Consider the following 23,967-nt stretch of genomic DNA (forward strand, 5'->3'; position numbering starts at 1 on the left):
ATACTATATTTTCCAATAATTTACTTTAAAGCTTTACTTTATTTAATTTTCCACTTGCCTACGGATTCAATTCAATTTGTCACCTGTAAACTAATTTAGTACTAATTAGCACTCTACATAAAAAGAAACTGAACCTGTTACTTATTTTCATGCATAATTAATTTGTACATTAAGACCAAATAAATAATCAAATTACTTAAATTTAGTCAAATTTCATTTGAGAAATCCACCTTAAAAATAGTTGCTTCTCAATTTTAAAGGTAATTACATTATTTCCCTCAATAATGTAATATACTTTTATTGTGTATCTTTCATGTGATCTACAGATCATTGCTTAATGTTACTGGGATTTTTTGTTAGGGAAATAACACCTAAAAGCACTTGAGTGCAATAATTTTACATTCCCACCAGAAATGCTTCTGACTCTTCTTTCCATTTATCCAGATCTTTCTATATAAGCTTTTTATTTTATTCTTCATCCCACATTCTTTGGGCTTGATGCACTTATTTATATCTTTTTAAACAAGATCAGATCTTTACATCCATGGGTATATTAAATTTAAAGAATATATCTAAGTTGCCAGAGATTATTTGTATCTAAAAAATAATAAATATTGATTAAATTTTGCAGATGGATTGAACATACATTACTTTATACTCGTGTAAGATAAGGTAGTCAACACTATTTGTGTGCCAATGCTGTGTAATTAAGGTCTATTCACAGCAAAGATGGAGTTAATCTTGTTAGGCTTTCTGAGAATTTAATGATGCAATATACATGATTCCTATAGAAGAATATGAAAGATTGATACTGACCATGGAAATTCATGAATAGAGATCCAGAGATGAAAATAATCAAATCATGGTGGGAAGAGCCACTATGATGAAGTCTGAATGAAGTAATAACAAACACTGCTGTGGAGTTCATGACTCCCTGGGCACTGCTCTGAGTCCTTTATATGATTTAACCCTTACAACAACCTTAGGAATGGGTTCTAGTATTATTCCCATTTTCAGGGAAGGAATTGAGGCACGGAAAGGTTAAGTAACTTGCCCAAGGACACTCTCCTGGTAGGTAATGGAAAAATCTGCCTCCCAAGTGCCTGCTTTCATCTCTTGTCTACACCATAGATTCATGATAGCGGGGTGGTAGTAAGGGGAGCAGGGGGAGTTGTTCATTCATTCTCAAAGGCTAGTGTGAAATATTTGGCTTTGATTGTAGGCTGCATTATTTATAAATTTGAAGATGAGAGAGAAGATTGCAAAGGATCGTAAATTATACTTTTGATAATCTTTGATGATATTCTAAATTATCTCCATTATTATTTAAATGTAAAACTGTAGTTCTGAGCAGTATTTTTTTCTTCTCATGAAGTTGAAATTACTTTCGTAATTTTTTCTTTTGTCTGATACACTTTCTTATATACCTCTCTCTTCATGGCACTGTATACCTAAAGCCAGCTTGGATCCTTTGGGCCCTCAAGGAAATTTCTCTATAAAAGTGCTTGAGCAGCTTCTAGGTGGAGAGCACAGTGCTAGATAGTAGTAAAGAATATATAAGGGGTTTCCTACTTCAGGATGGCTTCTTTCTAGGTATATATTGGGAGAGGAGAGTGGATAAAACATAAATCATCTTAATATAAGGCAGTCAGTAAGTGCCAATTTTAGACGTAAAAATTTGCTGGGCTACAGAGAAACGATTTGTGATTTAGTTTTCTGGCCCCTTTGTCCCTCCCTCCTCCCTCCCTTCTTTTTTCATCCCATCCTTCCTTTTAAATTTCCTGTGGACTTTTAAAGAGGATTTTGGTAATTTGCCATTTAAATTAAATATATTTCCTAGGTTTTTTTTTTTTTATGATTTTATTTATTTATTTGTCAGAGAGAGAGCACAAAAGCAGGGGGAGCTGCGGGCAGAGGGAGAAGCAGGCTTACTGCTGAGCAGAGAGCTGGACGTGGAACTAGATCCCAGGACCCTGGGGTCATGACCTGAGCAGAAAGCACATGTCTAACTGACTGAGCCACCCAGGTGTTCCTATATATTTCATGGGTATTATACTAGGCTACAGAGGTACAAATTGAATTACAATAGCATCCAAGCCTTTCATTGCTGTTTTAAAACAGATAGGCATGTTTGGTTTAGTGTGCTAAGTGCTATGTTAAACAAAAGTGACGGGAGCCTGGAGGAGGAAGAATGTGTGTTGGGAGCTTGGTAGCAAGGACTTACTACTGTGCAAGAGATTATAAAGCTGTTCCTTCAAGAATGAACATCTTTTTGCAAGATGAAGAGCAGAGTTAGACATTTAGGGCACTAGAAATAGTATAAATTAAAATAATGAGGTTTACAAAATTGCATGTTTTGTTTGGGGAATGTCTTGGAGCAGAGGGGTTTAGAAGATTTTTAAACAGGACAGTGACTTGATCATATCTAACGTAAAAGGATAGTGTGGTGGCTCTGAGGAGAATGGGTTGAAGGTGGGTCCTGGAGACTGGTGGGGATTAAGTTCATCATCGAACCACAGAATGGTCCCCTCAACTCTTTTGAATATACTTAAATTCTAGAGAATTCAGGAATTTCCCCCAATTTCCTTCCCCTGATCTGGTACCCGGGATCTTGGGGTCTTCTTTTCTTGTCTTTTCTTTTCTTTTTTTAATCCTTAATTTTGGGCAGTCGAAAGGAGCACAGGCTTTGGAGTGAGCAAATTTGATTTCAAATCCAAGTCTCTTATTGACTACCTTTAAGAATTTGGACAAATCATGTATCTTTTCTAAATATTCATCTATAAAATAGGGATAATAGTTTTTATGGCATAGGATTTTTAATAAGAATTAGAAATCGAGTGTATACAGACTTTAGCACAGCACCTGCCATACAGTATTTCTGTTATCTATTACCTTGATCTTCTCGTTGAAAGAGCAGCATACTCCCTCACCTTCAGAAGCTGTGCCTGCATAGGCCAGTATGCTACAGTTGCTAAGTCTTCCCTGTGCTTACTACGGTCACTGTAGTTTTTGTAGCACCTAGCATGCTAACCTTGAGCATGTGCTCTGATAACAGTATTCAGGGGAAGGTAGAAAACTGAGAGACAAGAAGTTTCTTTGTGGAAATTCAGATTCTTGTCCTGGAAACCAGAAATGAGAGATGACTGTCCTTCGGATTTGGTATTACTGAGTTTTGTAATGTTCATATTCTCATTTAGTTATTCTCTATCATGAATGAAGGCAGGGCAGTAGCCCTTACTGTTATGGTACTAGTTTTCCAGATGTCCTTCAAGGAGTCAACAGAAGCCCTGAAGGTATAAGGAATGTGTATAATTGGCCTTGGGTCTTCTGCTTCAAGTGTTACGAACTTTTTCCCCATATCATGTTGCCTTTCTCATTGTAACTGACTCTCACGTGGCAGATTATTTGGCTAATGCTACTCTGATATTTGTTGCCCCAATCTTTTATTTTCCTAATCTATTTCAAGGATGAGTTCTGCCTTATTTTATTTTGTTTCTATCTAAATTTAAGGGTGTGGAGAAAAATCACACCAAATTCAATTTACCAGTCTATCAAAAGGAAGAAATATGGAACTTTAATATGTTTACCTTCCTTTTTTGTTTACTAGGTATGTGAGAAAGCGAGTAGTCCCAAATTGGTGGAACTGTTACTGAATGGTGGTTCCCGTGAACAAGATGTCCGGAAAGCGCTGACAATAAGCATTGGCAAAGGTGACAGCCAGATCATCAGCTTACTTTTAAGGAGGCTTGCCCTGGATCTGGCCAATAATAGCATTTGCCTTGGAGGATTCTGTATAGGAAAAATTGACCCTTCCTGGCTTGGTCCTTTATTTCCGGATAAGACATCTAATTTAAGAAAAGAAACAAGTAAGTATTAGCAGGAAGATTTTGTCCAAGTCTTGTTTTTATTAGTATTTTTTTAAGTCACTAATCTTTTCATTAGGTTTCTTTCAGTTCAGTACAACTTAAGCCAAAAATATTGCGGAGATTTGAATATCGTTTTTTTTTTTTTTTTTTTTTTGGTATGAAATGCTTGAAAGTGATATTGTATTTAATTCTGTGTGACCTAGCAAATACATATTTTATAAAGATAGAGCCAAACAGTGAGATCTTTCTGAGCAGTTGCTTTTTAAAAAAATAAATATTTTATTTTATTTTTATTTTTTTAAAAGATTTTATTTATTTATTTGAGAGAGAAAGAGAGCATGAGCTGGGGGAGAGGTAGATGGAGAGGGAGAGGCAGACTCCCCACTGAGCAGGGAGCCCAATGTGGGGCTGGATCCCAGGACCCTGGGATCATGACCTGAGCTGAAGGCAGACACTCAACCGACTGGGCCATCCAGGCACCCCCAAATATATTTTATTTTTTAATATAAAAGTAATCCATGCTCATTTTCTTCTGTAAGGAGGAAAATAACAGTAACTATTTTATCCTTATAGGTAATTAGTGTAGATTTTCTTACTAGATTTTTTATATGCTTACATATATATGCATTAAAATGTATATGCAGAAACATAAACACATATATACTTTGTATTTTCATTTTTTTTAATAATTTTTTTTTAAAGATTTTATTTATTTATTCGACAGAGATAGAGACAGCCAGCGAGAGAGGGAACACAAGCAGGGGGAGTGGGAGAGGAAGAAGCAGGCTTATAGCAGAGGAGCCTGATGTGGGGCTCGATCCCATAACGCCAGGATCACGCCCTGAGCCGAAGGCAGACGCTTAACCGCTGTGCCACCCAGGCGCCCCAACTTTGTATTTTCATGTTAACATGTTTAGTTTTCAGTTTTTTACTATTTCAATTAAGAATGTATTTTCCTTATATTTTCAAGTTAATATATATTAAATATATTGATGACAAGTTAGCACTGTCCTCTATTCCCTTCTTTCCTTCTGATAACTTACTCCCATGCCCGTTTCCTTCCCCACAGTGATAGATTCCACTACTTTTCACCTTAAGAACTCTCTAGTTAATAACATGTTTCCTTTACTGTCATTTTCTGATGCATTTACCTGGCAAAACCCTATTCCTGTTCACTCTAACAGTCTGCTTCTTTCCTCCCCTTCACCAGGCTAGGTGAATGCTACTGGAGGAAAGTATTCTTCTATGCCTATTGGTGCCTCTACAAATTCCAGGTCTCCAACATTCTGGTGGGCCCTAAAAGATTCAGTCAGGCTGAATTTCCCTAAGTTTCTTAAATGCGTCATATACTCTTATTTCCAGGCTTTTTCTAGTGTTACTCTAGCTACCTAATTCCCTTACCTTCTCTCTCACTTGTCTGTCTCTTCATTTTTTTTTCTTTTTTTTTTTAGCCTCAGCAGTAACTCACTTTTTATAAGAAATCATTCCTGCCCATGTGAAGTCTGGGTGGAAGATCCTCGTACATGCTCTGTAGCACCTTGTTTCTTACCTGTACCAGCACTTATCACGTTATATAATTGTATTTTTTCTTCTTATAATCTACCTTTTGATAGATTACATGGATCACAAAGTCAATGTCCATTTTTTCCATTTAGCATCTACACTAGCACTTTGCACATAGTAGGTGCTCTTTAAATATTTATAATGGCAAAAATCAAAATTTGGTAATAAATTATGTTGATAAGCGTATGTGGAAATAGGCATTTCAGACATTATTCATATGAATTTAAATTATCCTCTCTTGAGGACAGTCTGGCAATATCCATTAATATTTTAAATGCACATCCATATTTTTTTGCCCAGCTTTATACTGATAGAAATCTATGATAAAGACATTCTTAATATACACAAAAGATCATGTACAAGGATGCAACATTAAAATATTGTTTATAATAGCAAGAAATTATGGGAAAAAATCCCAAGTATTCTTCAAAAGGAACTATTTGCATCAATCATAGTACATTCATGCAGTAGAATGCTTGGTAATCATTGGGGAACAACATCTAGCAAATGCAAATGTTCAGATGTAGAGCACATTATTAAGTAAAGAAAATAAATAAAAAAGCAAAGAACAGCGTTTTTAGTATACTGATGTTGGTGAAAACACAGTTGAGATATGGTAGTCCTAAATGTTTAAATATGAAAAGACTATGTCAGAAGAAAAACTCCAGAAATTCATTCCCTTCTTGCCTCTGGGGACTTTGGAAACTAATGGAGTATGATTAGATCCCATGTTCCATCACTTCAAGCAGTCTCCTGCCAACAACCTGCTTACCTGAATCTCTGAGTTCTGATGGAGAGAGATTGTAGGCCTCCTGCAGGGGGAAGAAGGGAGATTTACCATCCACTGTATTCCCTTTGTTCTGCATGGTGTTTTTTTTACCTTTGATAAGTCTCACCTAATTAAAAAAATACAATAATGTCATTTGATTCATTGGAGGGCATGACCATATTATATTGGCAGCTCATCTGAGTAAAGAACATTTTAGATTCATAGCTTTAAAACATTTTTCAGGTACTACTTGAGTCACATACACATGTATTTGAAGAAATTTTCCAGGCTGTATGTAGCACAATGAGGACTCTGCGAACCTATTTCTTCATAATAGAACATAATATAAAATATATTAAAAGGTTATTGACTTTCAAATTCCACCAAATTTCTCAGTAGAATGAATCACTTAGCAAATAGTTTATAAACAAGAATATAATTTATTGAGCATTTTCTATGTTCTAAACATTGTGCTAAACATTTTATATGCCTCATTTCCTTTAATCTTTTTCATAACCCTACACTGTCATCTTCACTTCCCAAGTGAAGGTACTGACTTATGTAACTTGCAAGTGCTAGTACTGTTATTTGAGCACAGGTCTGTCTGGTTTCAAAGCCTAGGCTCTTTCCTGTTAGTTTCATAAATATTCAGTTTTGTCACCTGCACCAAAGCTTTGAGTAAATTTTTATGATTTCTAAAAAATTTAAATTCACTGCTTCTTATGCAATATCATGGTTATAAAGTGACTTTAGAGGTAAGAATAGGGGCTCTTGGGTAGCTCAGTCGGTTAAGTGTCCGACACTTGATTTCAGCTCAGGTCATGATCTCAAGAGTTGTGGGATACAGCCCCGTGTCGAGCCCCAAGGTCAGCAGGAAGTCTGCTAGAGATTCTCTCCCTTTGCCCCTCCCCCCCCCCCGTGTGCTCTCTCTCTCTTCTCAAATAAATAAAGAAATCTTTTTTTTAAAAAAGAAATAAGTGTAAAAAAATTCTCTAGAAGTATGAGGATACATAAGGAACTTTGGTATGATCTATGTTTATGTTTCTTGATTTCTAAGTTGCTGGTGTATCTTTTTATTGTAGATATAGGATCCACCCTAGCAAGAATGGTGCTCAGATATCAGGTGAAAAGTGCTGTGGAAGAAGGAGCAGCTTCAGGCAGCAATGGGAATTTTCCTGAAGGAGTACTTGATAAATTTGATGAATGGACCTTCATTCCAGACTCCTATGTGGACAGTGTGTTTGGTCAAAGTGATGACCTGGATAGTGAAGGTATTTATTATAAAGAAATATTCCCTTTAGGTTTTAAAACATTTACACACTGGCATTGAACAATAGAAACGGAGACAAAAACCTGATTTAATTTATTTGGAAAACTTGAGGGAGAATATGTTCATTATCAGAAGTAGTTCATGCTCACTAATTTTAGTTAAGGCGATGACTGTCAAGAAAATGTATCTCCGCATTTAATCAGTGAATGGGAACGAATGTAGTGAAAACACTCTGACTTAGACTAGACTTGGATTCCATGTTCCGTCATTGACAAGATCCTTTTGTGGTTTGTGTAAGCCCCTCACCCTTATTAAAGATAGTGTTGCTGACCTTCCAGGATTATTTATAAAAATTAGAGAAAATGTATGTGAAGTGTCTGGGAGAGCGCTTCCCAAATAGGAAATGCATAATAAAAAATATGTTTACCTTTAGAAGGATTAAAATAATATTAATATTTTAGTAACTCCCTTGAAATAACTTTAAAAAATTGACATGGCAATATATATAATGACAGTAATTAGGACTGACATATTTAACACAATGCAGCTTGGTAAAAATGGGATGAGGTGCTTTTTTATTAACATGTGATTGAGAACTTTGGGTAAACAGATAAAGCTATTTGAGAGAGCAACGGTAAGGGTTCTCCCTAAATCCCCAAATCTGTGGCCCAATTATTTTTTCAAACCAACTTTATTTAGATATAATTAATGTAAAATAAAATGCACCCATTTTAAGTGTGTGTTTTCATAGGTTTTGAAAAATTTATGCATCCATGTAATCATCACCACTATTAAATTATGCAACATCTCTATCATCTAAAAAATTTCCTTTATGCCTTTTCACAAATCCCCTGATCCTTGCTCCCTGGCAACCACTGATCTGCTTTCTGTCACTGTAGATTAAGTTAGTATTTTCATAAGTTTTATATAAATAAAATGATACCTTATGTTCTCTTTTATGTCTGATTGTTTTCCAAAGTAGTTGCACTGTGTTGTACTCCCTCCAGCAACATAAACATTCTAGTTGCTGTACATCCTTGTCACGCTATAACGCTTGCTATTGTCAGGCACTTTAATTTTAGCTCTTCTAGGGAAGGTGTAGTCCTAGCTCATTTGGGCTTAATTTTCATTTCCCTGATAACTATAGATATTGAGAATATTTTCATGTTTTTATTGGCCATTCACATATTTTCTTTGTGAAGTGTCTGTTCAAATCTTCTGCTAACTTTTAATTAGGTTGTTGTTTTATTATTGTATTATAAGCATTCCTTATATTGTCAGAGTGTTTTATATATTTTAGGTAGAAGTCCTCTGACAGGTATATGAATTACAGATATTTTCTCCCCATCATAGTTTGTCTTTTCATTTTATTAATGTTAATTTTTAAAGAGCAGAGGTTTTAAATTTAGATAAAGTGCAACTTTTGAGTTTTTTCCTTTATAGTTTGTATTTTTTCTATTTCATTTAAGAAATATTTTCCTTTCCCAAATTTGTGAATATTTTTCCCATGTTTCCTCAGAGAAGTGTTAAAACCTTAGCTTTTACATTTTACATAACCCATTTTAAGTAATTTTTTTGTATGGCGTCAGTGAAGGATTGACATTAATTTTTTTCTGTATGGACACCCAGTTTTTTTTTTAACATTGTTTGTTGATTCTTCATTCAACTAATGGCATGTTTGTCCAATTTAATTGGCCATATATGTACAGTTCTATTTCTGCATTCTTTGTTCTGTGCAATTAATTTATGTCTTCTTCCTTATGCTGATGCCAAACTGTCTTGATTACTTTAGCTTAACAGGAGGTCTTGAAATCAGGTGGTGTAAGTCCTCTGGTGTTTTGTTTGTTTGTTTTTTCCAAAATTGCTCTCACCATTCTTTTTCAGATTTTTTGCATTTCCATATACATTAATTTTATGCTGGAGTTTTTATTAGAATTAAATACATACATATAATTAGAATTACTGTATTGGTTATATATTATTAATATTAATATAATATTAATATTATATACTATAGAATTAACATATAAATAATTTCTTTAGATTAAATCTATAAATAAATCTGGGGGAATTGGTGTCTTAATAATATGAGCCATCTGACATATAAATATTGTATATGTTTCCATTTATTTATCATTAAATGTTCTCTCACCAATTTTTTTTATTGTATGGTTTTTGTTACTATTGTAAATAGTATTGTATTTGAATTCCAATTTCTTATAGTTCACTGAGGATATAGAGAAATGCAATTGATTTCTGTATATTAATGTTGTCTTTTGTGGACTTGCTAACAGCTTTTTGTTGACTCCAGAGAGTTTTCTATGTTCACAATAATGCCAGTTGTTAATAAAGACAGATTTATGTTTTCCTTTCCAATCTGTATATCTTTTTTTTTTTTTTCTTATCTTATTGCACTGGCTAGGACTTCTAGTACTATGTTGACTAGAAGTGGTAAGAAGTAGGCATTGTTCTCTGTTTTCCAAACTTAGAGGGAAAGCATTCAGTTTCTCATTATTAAGTATGATATTACCTATAGTTTTTTTTTTTTCCATTGATACCCTTCAGTGGATTGAGGAAGTTCTTTCCTAGTAATTGTTTGCTGAGCCTTTTTATTACTAATAGGTGTTGGAAAATGCTTTTCTGCATCTGTTGAAATGGGCATATTTTCCCCCTTTATTCTGTTAATATGGTTAATTACATTGATTGACTTCCTAATGTTATATCAAACTTGCATTTGTGGGGTAAATCCCTCTTGGTTATTGTGTATTATCCCTTTTATATATTATATATTATTAGATTTGATTTTCTAAAATTTTCTAAAATTTTGCTAAACATTTTCAGTCTATAAGGAATATTGTCTGTAGTTTAATGTTTCCTCGTAATTATGAGAATAACACTAGCTTCTTTAAATGAGTTGGGAAGTGTTCCCAACTCCACTACTTTCTGAAAACATTTGTGTAAGAGAGGTATTATTTTCTTCTGAAATGTTTGATAGACTTCACCAGTTAAACCACGTAGGTTTGGAAATTTTGGGGGGAGTATTTTTAGTCATAAATTTAATAACTCTAATAGCTCCATTTTTTTGATTTTCTATTACTTCTTGCATCAGTTTTTGTAATTTGCAACATTCAAGGAATTTGTCCATTTCACTAGGTTGCCAAATATGCTTAATGTTATTCATAATAATTCTCTTACTATCCTGTCAAACTTTGTAAGATCTTCAAAGATACCTGATCTTTAATTCCTTTTTTCAAGAACTTTATACATTTTTTAAATTAGATTAAGTTTACAAACAGCTTGAGAGCTCTTTCATACTCAAACATGCTTTTCAAATTACATGACTTGATTGTCTTTCTGTATATGAATTCTGAAATTCTTTGCCTGCTGTTTCCAGTGGCAGGGCCCAGTGCAGCCTGGGATTGATGTTGACTTGGAAGCCTATAGGCAAGGGAATGTGACAGAAAGCCTTGGTGTGAGGAATGAGGGAAACATTGAGAAGTCTGTGAAGTTCTGTGTTACAGCTGGTTAATGTGTTGAATGAAAACCAGCATTAGAAGCTTTATCTTTTACCAGGATTAAACACACATAGGCCACAAGTAGTTTTATATTTTGTTTTAAATAGAATCCTGTTTGGTGACAAGTTAACCGTTCCACTAACAGGAAATGAACAAATTTTAAATGCATATTAAAGAAATGCCTATCCTGAATTTCTTGATCCTTTCACAATGATCTCCAAGAAATTAAATAACAATTTTCCAAAAAATACAAAATTTAAGAACTGCCTGGAAGGTACAGCCCACAGTTACTATAATCTGATACTTTGCACAACTTCAGAGACACGTATTTGATGACACAGGGCTCTGAGATTTAAAGACTCTTGCAGTACACTTTTACAGTCACACCCCCCCCCCCATCAACATAGCACAATTTCGGTTAGACCTAAAAATACTTTAATTCTTCACATTGGTAATTTGTGTCTTTCCTTTTGTTTCTTCTTTAGCTCAGATTTATTAATTTTATTGATCTTTTCAAAGAATCAGATTTTTGTTTCATTGATTTTTCTCTGTTGTTTGCCCATTTTCTTTTTCACTAATTTTTGCTTTAATCTATCCTTTATTTTACTTATTTTGATTTTATATGGCTCTTCTTTTTATAGATTCTTAATGTAGAAGTGTAGAATACTGATTTTTAGATCTTTTTAAGTTTGTAGTATAAATATTTAAGACCAATACAGATTCTTTTGGGCACCGCTTCAGCTGCATCCCACGTTTTATATGTTCTGTTTACATTCGGTTTTGAAAATTTTCTAACTTCCTTTTGTGATTTTATTTTTTGACTCATATGTTATATAGAAAAGTGTTGTTTTGTTTTCAATTATTTGGAAATTTTTCCAAATAACTTTTTCTGGTTGATTTCAAATTTAACTTTGTTGAGTTCAGAGAACCTACTCTAATGATTTCTAGTCTTTTAAATTTATTGAAACTTGCTTTGTGGATTGCTGTATGGTCTGTGTTGGTGAATGTTCTATGTTTAACTTAAAGGAATATGTATTTAGCAATTGTTGGGTCAATTAGGTCAAATTGGTAGTATTTTTTAGGTCCTCTATATCTTTACTACTTTTTCTCTCTGCCTATTGTATTTGACAAAGAAATGTTGAAATTGTAGTCATGGATTTGTTAATTCTCCTTTCATCTGTTTGTGCTTTGTGTATTGTGGAGCTCTCTTACAAGATGCACAAACATAAAGGATTGTAATTTTTTTGTGATTTAAGCCCTTTATATTCATCCAGATAGTACCATTTCTTTCATCTTAAAGAACTCCCTTTTACATTTCTTACAGTGCAAATCTATTGGAAACTCCTATGCAAATTACTGGAGCTCTTTTTTCATGACTCTACCCCAGAACTCCCAGCTAAATTAGTCTCCATGAATGTTGATCTCCATCTCTTCGTCTCAAGAAAGCCATTGGGATTTGTTTAAGTTCCTCCCCCCTGTGCCTATGGCCCTTAAGTTGTCTTCAGGCAGGAAGCCAGGGTGATCATAAGGCTTATATAATTTCTTTCCCTTCTTTCAGGGACTACACCATCCTGAACTGTCTGTTGCCCAGTGTTTGAAGCCAGTCATTTAGAATATTTCATCCAAATTTCTAGCTGTTTTTGGGGAGAGGTTAGGTTTGGTGTTTGTTACTCCATCATGCCTGAAAGAAGAATTTTCTTTGAGTATTTTTTTTTTCTATAGATTTATTCACTTATTTGAGAGAGACAGGGAGAGAGAAAGAGCACATGAATGGGAGGGGCAGAGGGAGAGGGAGAGAGAGAGAATCTCAAGCAGACTCCACGCTTAGTGTGGAGCTCGACACGGGGCTTGATCTCAAAACCCTGAGATCACGACCTGAGCCGAAACCAAGACTTGGACACTCCACCAACTGTGCCACCCAGGTGCCCCTTTAAGTATTTAAAAAAAAAGTAAAACATTAGAAATGCTGACATAAAAATAATTATAAAATGCCTTTGTTGCTTCTGTAAACAATATGCTAACACAGCATACACAAACATAAAGTAGGATAATTATGAAAATGTAATAGTTGTAAGATATAAAAATTTAATTAAACTGTGAAGTCTATTTTATTAAGATGCTTAAGCATAAAATAATTAAAATTGCAGGACAAATTAAATTTTAATAGCGAACCAAGTAGGAGGTGTTTGTATCAATTTTAAGGTTTATATAGAATTTTACAAAGTTGATTTTTGGATGTAGATTTTATAATTTGTTTTGACACTTAAAATTAATTCTTTATGCTTGTAAGAAAGAGAATGGTGGAATTTATAATCTCATAATTTTGTAGTAACATTTCCAAATTTTTTATCCTTATAACATAATTTATTTATTGATCCTTATTGATCCTTAATTTTAAAAGTAGTTCTTTTCTGTTATCTCTCAAGAGGATAATACCGAAGAAACTCATTGTTTCGTTTTAATGTCATTCCATAAATGTAACCACATAATATGAAAGTTAAATAGAGATGTTCTCAAGTTTGTTGAATGTGAAATAATTTAGTGTGATTCCAATATTTAAACAAATTAAAACAAAAATCTTCTAAGAGCAATTCAAAGAAACAGAAAAGAATGACATTGATCAGATTTGTGTATAAACTTTCTTTTTTTAAAGATTTTGTTTATTTGAGAGAGAGACAGAGAGAGAGCGAACATGAATGCGGGGAGAGGCAGAGTCAGAGGGAGAAGCAGACGCTCTGCTGAGCAGGGACCCTGACATAGAACTCGATCCTAGGACTCCGGTTCATGACCTGAGCCAAAGGCAGATGCTTAATGGACTGAGCCACCCAGGCACCCCAGATTTGTGTATAAACTTTCTTTGCTTCCTGTACACACATGTAGTTATTATAACATGTAACTATTTTTTTACTTGGCTTTTCCTTCTGTCCTATGAGCTCATAGGAGGCATGGATTGTTTTTCCTACTTATCTTTATTCAGCACTTATTCAGTATCTATCTAGGCTAGGACAGCCATTCAATAAATATTTATGGATGAAAAAAATGTAGCTGAATTTTGAAAATGAAAAGCCAACATAGTTTATTATTTCTACTTTAAAAATGTTACAGTGGGAATGGAGCAATTTCCATTAATGAATATGTGTTTAACCTTTTATGATTGTACTGATACTAGCATCTTATGATTGAGTCAACATTTCTTACTTGCCTTTATTTTATTGTTTAAAAATAGGAAGTGAAGGCTCATTTCTTGTGAAAAGAAAATCCAATTCAATTAGTGTAGGAGAATTTTACCGAGATCGTGCCTTGCAGCATTGTTCACCAAATTTGCAAAGGCATTCCTGTTCATTGGTAAGTTAAATCGTGATTATGTTGTGTGTTTTGTTACTGATAGTCAGTCTCTTGATAACTGAACTTATGTGCCAAAGCTAAGAGCTACTGGTGCAGAAATTCCCTAGTATATGAAAACTTTATATATAGAATATGTATATATATGTGTATATATATGTATAAATCATTCTAAATATACATTTTTTGAGCATGTTTGGGCCATATGTGTACTAAGTATACTTCAAAATGATTTTATCTTTTTTTTTTCTTCTTTTCAGAGCTCCCTATATATGGAGCCCAGGCTAGGTCTCTGTCTTATGATGTGGCTTGGTCCCCTGAGTACTTTAACTAGAAATCTTATAGTGATTCTTAAGGAATAGGAAATGTTCTCTTTGCTCCAAAAAATGATAGTGATTTTATTATATTTGTCTATTTTTTAATAGGGACCTATTTTTGATCATGAAGATTTACTGAGGCGAAAAAGAAAAATATTGTCTTCAGATGACTCACTCAGTAAGTATCTGGAAGTAATCATAAATAAATAGATATTTTGAACAGAATACAGTCCTTTGTTAATAACAGTTACCTCTGTTCAAATTTTCTGGGTGTTAATCTCATCTTATATAACTTTCAAATTATATGTACCTAATGATATCACACACTATAGAAAAATGAAATACAATTATAGCTTTAAAATTTTACCCTTTATGATGTTATGAAAGACTGACTCTTTAATCCTTTCTACAACTTTTCTGAAATGTAAATTATACCATCACCAATGCCACTCTTCATCCCTTTCTCCGGGTCTATTGTTTTTTTTATACTACTTCTACCACTTGATTAAGTATTTATTGTGTATTGTCCATCTCTGCCACTGGAATGTAAGCTCTGTAGTTTGGTTTTCTACTGAATCTCCAATGCCTGGAAGGGAGCCTGACACTAGTAGGTGATCAGTAAATATTTATCAGGTGAACTTAGATGACTTGTTCATATTTCCATTGTGTGTTTGTTTTTGACAAAAGGGTCATCAAAACTTCAATCCCATATGAGGCATTCAGACAGCATTTCTTCCCTGGCTTCTGAGAGAGAATATATTACATCATTAGACCTTTCAGCAAATGAACTAAGAGACATTGATGCCCTAAGCCAGAAATGCTGTATCAGTGGTCATTTGGAGCATCTTGAAAAGCTGGAGCTTCACCAGAATGCACTCACGAGCTTTCCACAACAACTGTGTGAAGTAAATTTAATTTATCCTTTTAACTGTCAGGATATTTGAAGAGCTTTTGCATTTCTATCTAACTTGCATGGTTAAATCTTTGAAAAGAAGGGTCTACTTCTGCATCATTGGTTTCTTGTGGTTTTCACACTGGGATCTTAGTCTGTGTGGTGTTCAAGAACATCTCTGAGGATGGAGATCTGGATTTAGGAATCCTAGGTTCTGTCCTCATGGTCCATGGTCCATGGTAGGATGTATCAAGGCTGCATGTTCATCACGCCTTCTTCAATTATTGTACTCTAGGAAGACACCTTAAACTGTTTGAAGAGGTAGGCTAGAATTAGACCTGGTTTCGTGGCACTGGCTCTGGCTCAGCCACCAACTGTTAAACAGTAAGTGTGTGTTCCTCCGGCTGCTCTAAACCTTCGTTTCTGCATCTCCAAAGTACAGAGGCTCCATGAAACTATCCATAAGGCATTTATTGAGTTTTAAAATTATATGCAACTTAAAAGTTGATTTTGTTTTGCTCAAAGTTCCTATTTTCAAAAATTAAAGTATAAAAGGATCTGCTGATAGAGTGGTCCTCGGAATATTGACTTTGTTCATCATTTTTATGTATGATGGATCAGAAATCAAAGAAGATATCCTGACAAATTGTAAAAAATTGATACAAATATTTAAATTATTAAAGTAAATTCTTAGACTGAGCTGCAAAGTTTGATGAAGGATCATACTTTATAAAAAACTAGTTTTATTGCAAATGTATTTTTCTTTTTTTCTCACCTGTAAAATTTACAATAATTTTGGTGTCTTTCCCTTAAAGTTTGTGTATTTGGAGAGAGAGAGAAAGGTGATCATCTTGTAACACGTGTCTAAATTGTGTTCTCTCTCTCTTCTCCTCTCTTCACCTGACTAAATCCTCCAAGTCACAGGGGTTTCAGTTTAAATGTCATTTCCTTACCCTTTTCTTCACTTCTCCTCTTCTTGCTTCCAGACCAGGTTGGCTACCAACCTGATTTACGTTTCCATCGCATCCATGTTGTCCCCCCAGTGCTTATAAATTTTGATCTAAGGTATATTCTCTTTACTGAATTGTTAACTTCTTGAGAACAGGAGCTGTTTCAGGCTTGTTCGTGTCTATTCTCGGTGCCAAGAAAGGTCTGAAATACAGTAGAGGCTCGATAGATGATTATTGAATTAATTTATGACAGAACTAATGACTGACACTTGGTAAACCTTCAGTAAGTATTTGTTAAAGAGTAAATAAGAGAAAACTAGAATTTAGCCTGGCCAAAAAAAGAGAATTCGAAAAGAGCACGACAAGGTGAGATACATTAAGGTATTCAAAGACCAGACCAGCTCAGAACCTTCTCTTAAGGAGGTTTTAAGTTGGCACCACTAGATGGCACTTTTTAAATTACTGCTTGTAGCTGTGTCTACCAGAAAATTTCTCCATTAAAACTTGGGAACAAATAATTTAAAAATCTTTCCTTCTGAATAATCTGGTAAGATCTGAAACAATGGCAGATATTTCAAAACAGCTTCTGGGGCAAAAATCCATTAATAAGCTTTACAATCACATCAGACTCTTTAGAATTTCTGTGAGGATAAATATATTGATATATAAAGAAGAGTATAGAGATTGTTTTGATATTTCAGCCTTTGACAATAATCCATACCAAAGGTTTAAAAAACTGACATACAAATGGAAGATTTCCTATTATTATGGTAAAATGGAATTGCTTAAAAATGGAGATTAGAAATTTGAAACAAAAAGTTTCATGACAAAGAGGAGTTTCTAAAATGAAACTTATATACAATGACTACTTTTATGATTAAATATTATTTATATTAAAATGTATAACAATTTCTGAAATCTAGTATTTTAAAAATGTATTCCCAGGATTATTTTGTACTGTTTATTCATTAAATAATTCAGATATTTATTGAGGCTTATTCTGTTTCCATTTACTCTTGGCAGGAATAATTTACCAGAAGACTGAATTAAACTCTTAACCTTGTTTTTGTGAATTGCTTTTGACACTTTACCTGTTGTATTTTCCTGGTTTTTACCCATTTAATAGCAGGGAGGTTTGGACAAATCATTATACTGAAGTTCTCTTGTGGCTTGTGTTTTCAATTTTTTAGAAAATTCTTAATGGTTCTAGTTACCAGAGGTATGGAAGGCAGAAAGATTAGCTAATTTTAAGTTTTTCAGATGGTTTTCAGATGGTTAGAGAATTTTAAAATACTGTCTTTCCAGACCCTGAAGTGTTTGACACATTTGGACTTGCACAGTAATAAATTTACATCATTTCCCTCTTACTTGTTGAAAATGAATTGTATTGCCAACCTCGATGTCTCTCGAAACGACATCAGCCCTTCAGTAGTTTTGGACTCTGCAGTGAAGTGCCCAACCTTGAAACAGTTTAACTTGTCATACAATCAGCTGTCTTCTTTTCCTGAGAACCTTGGCGATGTGGTAGAGAAATTGGAACAGCTCATTTTAGAAGGGTAAGAAAGAAGTTCATTAAATACAAAATGGTTGCCTTACATTGAAGTTCTGTTAAGATTGATAAAATATGTTGACATTGTTTCTATAGTGATGGGTTTTAAACAGTAATATGATAAAAGATTAAGGGAATTAATATTACAGCGTCTGTCAATTTTCACAATTAATTTTAAAATTAATAAATCTGCTTTGATGCTTTTCTTTGAAGGCAGATTGTTTTTTCTTCAAAGCATATGAATTCATGAAATTTAATCCTCATTTTCTTTCTTATGACTAGAAATAAAATACCAGAAATATGTTCCCCCTTAAGCCTGAAGGAACTGAAGATTTTAAACCTTAGTAAAAATCACATTACATCCCTGTCAGAAGACTTCCTTGAGGCATGTCCTAAAGTGGAGAGTTTCAGTGCCAGAATGAATTATCTTGGTAAGTGTTCTGTACGAGTCTCCTCCTAACCAGTCCTTTTGAGTATTATAGGATGAGTCATACATGGACATGTTAGGTGGGGATATAAATTTAAATTTAATGGAGGAGTTTCAGAGATAAAGTTAACAGGGCAATGATTAAAAAAATGAGTTATCAAGCCATGAAGACACGAAGGAAGTTTAAATGCGTATTGCTAAGTGAAAGAAGTCCATCTGAAAAGGCTACATACTGTATGATTCCAACTATATGACATTTTTGAAAAGACAAAGCTGTGGGGACAGTAAAACAATCAATGATTGTCAGGAGTTTCGAGGGAGGGAGAGAGGAATGGGGAGGTGAGTGGGATTTTTAGGACAGTGAAACTATACTGAATGATACCATAATGTGGATACCTGTCATTTATACATTTGTCAAAACCCACAGAACATACAACACAGAGTGAGCTCTATTGTAAATGATGAATTTTAGTAAATAATATAAATAACCAGCTTCATGAGCTGGTTGAAGCAGAATACTGAGTTTCCTACTTAAGTTGGCTCAATTTTTTGGATTATAAGTATAGTTACTAGTATTTTCTTTTAGAAATAAAATTAACCAGTTAACAGTTTTCAAATTAGTATGGTTAATGTTATTCATTGAGCACTTGCTCTGTGCAGAATATTATAATAATACATAATATGATCATCACTTTTATTAAAAGTTGGGGAATATTCCATGTTCTCTTAGCATGTGAGATAACAGGGAATTATGTTTATCTGTAGTCTATCTGAACATTCTAATAGTAATATTAATATCTAATAAAATACTTTTATGGAAATAAGTGGGAACTCCCCATATGTTAGGGGAGGAGGCCATATGCACCTTGCCACCCATGTGACTATTCTGTGAAGACCCTGTAAAATAATTTTTTAAAAGGGTTTTATCCATTTATTTGTTAGAGAGAGTGCACACAAGCAGGGGGAGCTGCAGGCAGAGGGAGAAGCAGACTCCCTGCTGAGCAGGGAGCCAGATGTGGGGCTCCATCCCAGGACTCCAGGATCATGACCCGAGCTGAAGGCAGATGCTTAACTGAGCCACCTAGGCGTCCCTGTAAAATAATTTTTAATACTGCTTAAAAGCAGAATGCAATTTGACTTATTCTAAAATATTTTATTTTGCCAGAACTTTCAGAAGCCAGTAATGATGAAAGCTATGCTAATTTGCATATTTTCCTCCTTTCTCCTTTCCTCTAGGCCTCTTGAATATTGACCATGTTCCTACCGTGAAAACGGGGGATAGAGTGATTCCCTCCTAGTGAGCAAAGCAAACCCAGTCTCTATCCTTAAAGAATAAGTAGTTAGGTTCAGAAGAGAGGCATTCAGTAACTAAGCTAAATGCCGCGAGGACGTGTTGAGGATGCTACAAGGGTCCCTCAAGGGGATCTCATCCAGACTGTGGAGGCAGACAAGTGTCTCTGTATCTGTGACATTTAAGTTAGAGCTGGAAAGAGGAGCATCCCAAGGACCCTGAGACTTGGTTAATGTCATCTCAGCCAAATCTCACAAAAGTCCTGTAGGGTAAGACAGGTATGCTCGACTGAGGAAATGGAAGAGAGATTTTTTTTTTTTTAAGATTTTATTTATTTATTTGACAGAGACAGCCAGCGAGAGAGGGAACACAAGCAGGGGGAGTGGGAGAGGAAGAAGCAGGCTCCCAGCAGAGGAGCCTGATGTGGGGCTCGATCCCAGAGCACTGGGATCACGCCCTGAGCCGAAGGCAGACACCTAATGACTGAGCCACCCACGCGCCCCTGGAAGAGAGATTTTTGTGTGATGTATTCAGGGGCGTAGAATTAATTAACTAGTTGTTGTGAAAGCTCGAATACAACTGAGTTAAAAAATCTGTTTACTTTGCACTACACAATTGTAATAGTTTTAGAAGTGGTCTTACATTCGGAAAGATGCTTTAGGAAAGTGATATCTGAGTGGGACCATTAACCATTAAAATAATCCCATGTGGAATGCAGTTTTGGTTCTTTGCATTCATGAGTCTTTTCCATATAGGATCTAAATCTCTTAATTATTAAGTGGAGATATATTTATTTTGCCACAAATAGTTTTCAGATATAGGTGAGAAATAATAGCATGTTCCTTTCTGCCTCTCAGAAAAACAGCTTCTAGCAGCATCTTGGAACACTTTGACCCTTGAAGATTTTCTAGAGAAAGCATAACCCATATTTTTAACCCTGAAAAGGCTAAGAAATAATTTCTCAAGCCACTTTCATAGAACCATAGATTTTTAAATTTTTAGATCTTTAAAGAATGGCAGAGTTCATCTGGTCTAGCTGTACTATTTTACAGATGGAAAACAGGCTGAATGATTTGCTCCGTTTCCAAAACTGTGTTCCACAAAATTGTATTGCCTTGAGGTACTTCATACTGTATTTCCTCCTTGGAAGTTCATAAAGTATATGAAAATATTGAGAATTGTGAGATATTTCACCTTATTTTACTTAATGTTTCCCTAATCTCTTAAGATTGTATGATCAAAGGATGCTTTAATTAAGCAACATCCATTATTATCCCATAGAATACTCTTTACTGGGTGATACTATAAAGAACTTTTATCTTTATATTGTGTATTAGTGTTCAAAGTGTTTTGTTATACTTACTTAAGAGTAATATGAATTAATCCGTAACGTATGTACGCATAATGGTAATATCACACATAATTTAGAATGAATATTCTAATAATTTTTACTTTGTACAGATGTTGGACAGATGAATTTGTTTGGACAGTAGTTTAGCTTTCAAATGAAAATATTCTTGTAAGTATAGTGCATTGTTTTGATGTTTCGTAAAAAGAGTAAGGGAATTACCTTATTTTGAAAGTAGAATTTTTTTATTGTCAGCATGTGAATAGAAATTAAATTAAGTGACAGGTCATTGGTAGCTGTTCTTACTGTCAAATCTAAGGGAAATGTAGTTAAAATGATTAAAATGTCCTTCATCTCACTTTTATTTTCTTTTAGCTGCTATGCCTTTTTTGCCTTCTTCGCTGACAAGCCTAAAATTATCTCAAAACAGATTTACATGTGTTCCAGAAGCAATTTTAAATCTTCCACAGTAAGTTTATTATTTTAATTTTAAAACCACATGAGCTGGACCAAAACCTTTAGAAACACAGTTTTGACTTAGGCATATCAATTGATTTATAATTTGTAATTGATTTCTAAAGCTACTCAGTTTAATGTTTTTAAATCTGTGAATGTTTGATTTTTACTAGGCTAAAGACCCAAGTTGTTACTTGGACTTTTTAACTTTTATATTAATTTAGGGTACTATGTGTTGAGACAATTTAAGGTTAAGTAACTGTTGCACTATTACAAACAATTGAGATTACAGTAGCTATCCCTTTAACTTTAAATTTTACTTCTCTCAGGTTGGGTGTGCTCCTAGGATATTATTAACTTTGAAATTATACTTATGTTTGAGTGACATTTTTGCTGGAGATTAGGACAATTTTATAGCTCCAGGTGTTTGGGGATATTTCTGGTTAATTTCATTAAAAATGAAAGCTTCCTGTTAACTATAAATTTAGGCATTAATTAGATTCGAATGTGTCATCTTAAATAGCATTCTAATTGGGTTATGCATTATAAACCAAATCCATAAGTGTATATGTGCAAATATATGCATATGTAGGCAAATAATGCTTAGTTACAATCTAGTCTTAGAAGATACCAGACAGATACATAACAGTTAATTTCAGTGTAGCTTTAGAATGCGTCAGACACTGTTTTAACCGCTCAATGGTGGATCATGTCTTTAATCTTCCTAATAAAACTATTATTATTTCCACTTTATAATGAGAACATTATTTTATTAAAGAGAAGAAGTAATTTGCCTAAATCACAGTTCTTAAACACTGGTGACTCAATTTTATATTCTCAACTCGTGCATATAGGCACCTCTAGATTACAGGTGGACCTGTATTTTAAACATAATGTATTCCTGAAAATGTATTTGAAAGTCAAATATTTATGAAGGTTGATTAGGAGATACATGCCGTAAAGAAGGTTTCTTCCCAGGTAACTAAAAATATCATTCAGTCCTTAATTACTCTATACTTTTAGACAACATCTTCAGGCATATGTTTCTAGTGTTTTGTATGTATTTCTTTAAATGGATGTGCAGTTGGCCAGCTTAAGTCCCCATTGAGGCTAACAGGGACTTCTTTTGAACAATCTGCTGATTCCTGGCTTTATCTAAGTTGTATTGTTTGTTAATGTACACATCTTGTCTCCAATACAGTCCAATTAATTTTCTTACTTTTATGCATCTTTATGAGATCCGTAGGGCAAAATCCAGTGTCATTTTAAAATAAGAGCAAAAATGTTGTGCAGACCAGTACAACTATGTGAGCTTAGTTAGAATTAATTCATTATGGCTCAAATATGCTGGATGAAAGGGGTCAGCATATAATTGTAAAAGTCCAAACAACCTTTACACAGTCAAATATATCACAGTCACTGTCTCTATTCTTCCTACACATGTGTGCTTATGCCATGTGTTTTTCTGTTGTTTCCTGCAAACGTTGGGTAGTGTATTCCTGAAAGTAACCAGTTTGCATTGAGAACCTCCTGTGTGCAAGACATCATGATATTTATCACACCGAGACAAGCTGGTAAAAGGTTATGCTCATGCACAGTATTAATTAAGTCTAGGACACAACCTCTCAAGAATCCTCCCAGTAATGAGGAAAATGAAAAGAGAAGTGGGGGGCTACATATTTGTAACTCTTGTATAGAAGGCATATTTATAAATCTTGTATAGAAATGACCATTTTTTCATTTGTTAATTATGATTTCTCGTGCATCAGAAGCATTGGTAAACACTTGGTCTTTCTCTCATTCTAAGATTGACATTTTTATGTTTCTGAAGTAAGGAAAATTGACTTCAATTTTGTTTTTTGTTTTTAATGGTCCTTATTCATTTAAATGTTGTTCCTAGTGAGACATGCTTTTTTTTCTAGCCCCTGTCTTTTACATATATACATAGAAACATACGTGCATACTTAAATATAAATAATGTTAGTTTCCAAGTTGTGTCTCACTCTGGTGCAGATTTCTTGTGATGTTATTTCATGTATTTTGGAAGCACTCATTTGGTTTTTATCTTGACATTGTATTGTTCTAGCTTGCGATCCTTAGATATGAGCAGCAATGAAATTGAATATTTGCCGAGTCCTGCACACTGGAAATCTTTGAACTTAAGGGAAATCTTGTTCAGTTTTAATCAAATCAGCATCTTGGACTTAAGCGAAAAAGCGTATGTATGGTCAAGAGTAGAGAAATTACATCTTTCTCATAATAAACTGAAAGAGGTAAGAGGTCATCTTATTCGCTTGAAATGATTGCCGATTTAAAAGTGTGCTTTTGTGATTTGAAAATATCACAAATTATCATTTAGAAAACGTTATTTGATATTTCTTACCTTTGAGTAAGATCTAATCCTACCCTGAA

General features: G+C 34.1%; 1 protein-coding gene across 6 annotated transcripts in view; it reads left to right on the top strand.

Moving 5' to 3' along the window:
- The window catches only part of LRRK2 (leucine rich repeat kinase 2), a 135,620-nt gene that overhangs the window by 46,303 nt on the left and 65,350 nt on the right, over positions 1–23,967 (top strand). For all 6 annotated transcript variants that reach the window (XR_006409898.3, XM_057318803.1, XM_026502095.4 and 3 more), the window contains 9 exons: positions 3,608–3,866; positions 7,281–7,469; positions 14,210–14,328; positions 14,751–14,820; positions 15,330–15,547; positions 17,790–18,040; positions 18,316–18,464; positions 21,475–21,568; positions 23,642–23,828. Coding sequence is in view for 5 of the 6 variants with exons in the window: in XM_057318803.1 (XP_057174786.1) it covers positions 3,608–3,866; positions 7,281–7,469; positions 14,210–14,328; positions 14,751–14,820; positions 15,330–15,547; positions 17,790–18,040; positions 18,316–18,464; positions 21,475–21,568; positions 23,642–23,828 (1,536 nt within the window). In the remaining variant the exon portion in view is untranslated. The remainder of the gene's footprint in view (positions 1–3,607; positions 3,867–7,280; positions 7,470–14,209; positions 14,329–14,750; positions 14,821–15,329; positions 15,548–17,789; positions 18,041–18,315; positions 18,465–21,474; positions 21,569–23,641; positions 23,829–23,967) is intronic.

The sequence above is a fragment of the Ursus arctos genome, unplaced genomic scaffold (assembly GCF_023065955.2).
Source record: "Ursus arctos isolate Adak ecotype North America unplaced genomic scaffold, UrsArc2.0 scaffold_26, whole genome shotgun sequence".
In the NCBI taxonomy this organism is placed as follows: domain Eukaryota; kingdom Metazoa; phylum Chordata; class Mammalia; order Carnivora; family Ursidae; genus Ursus; species Ursus arctos.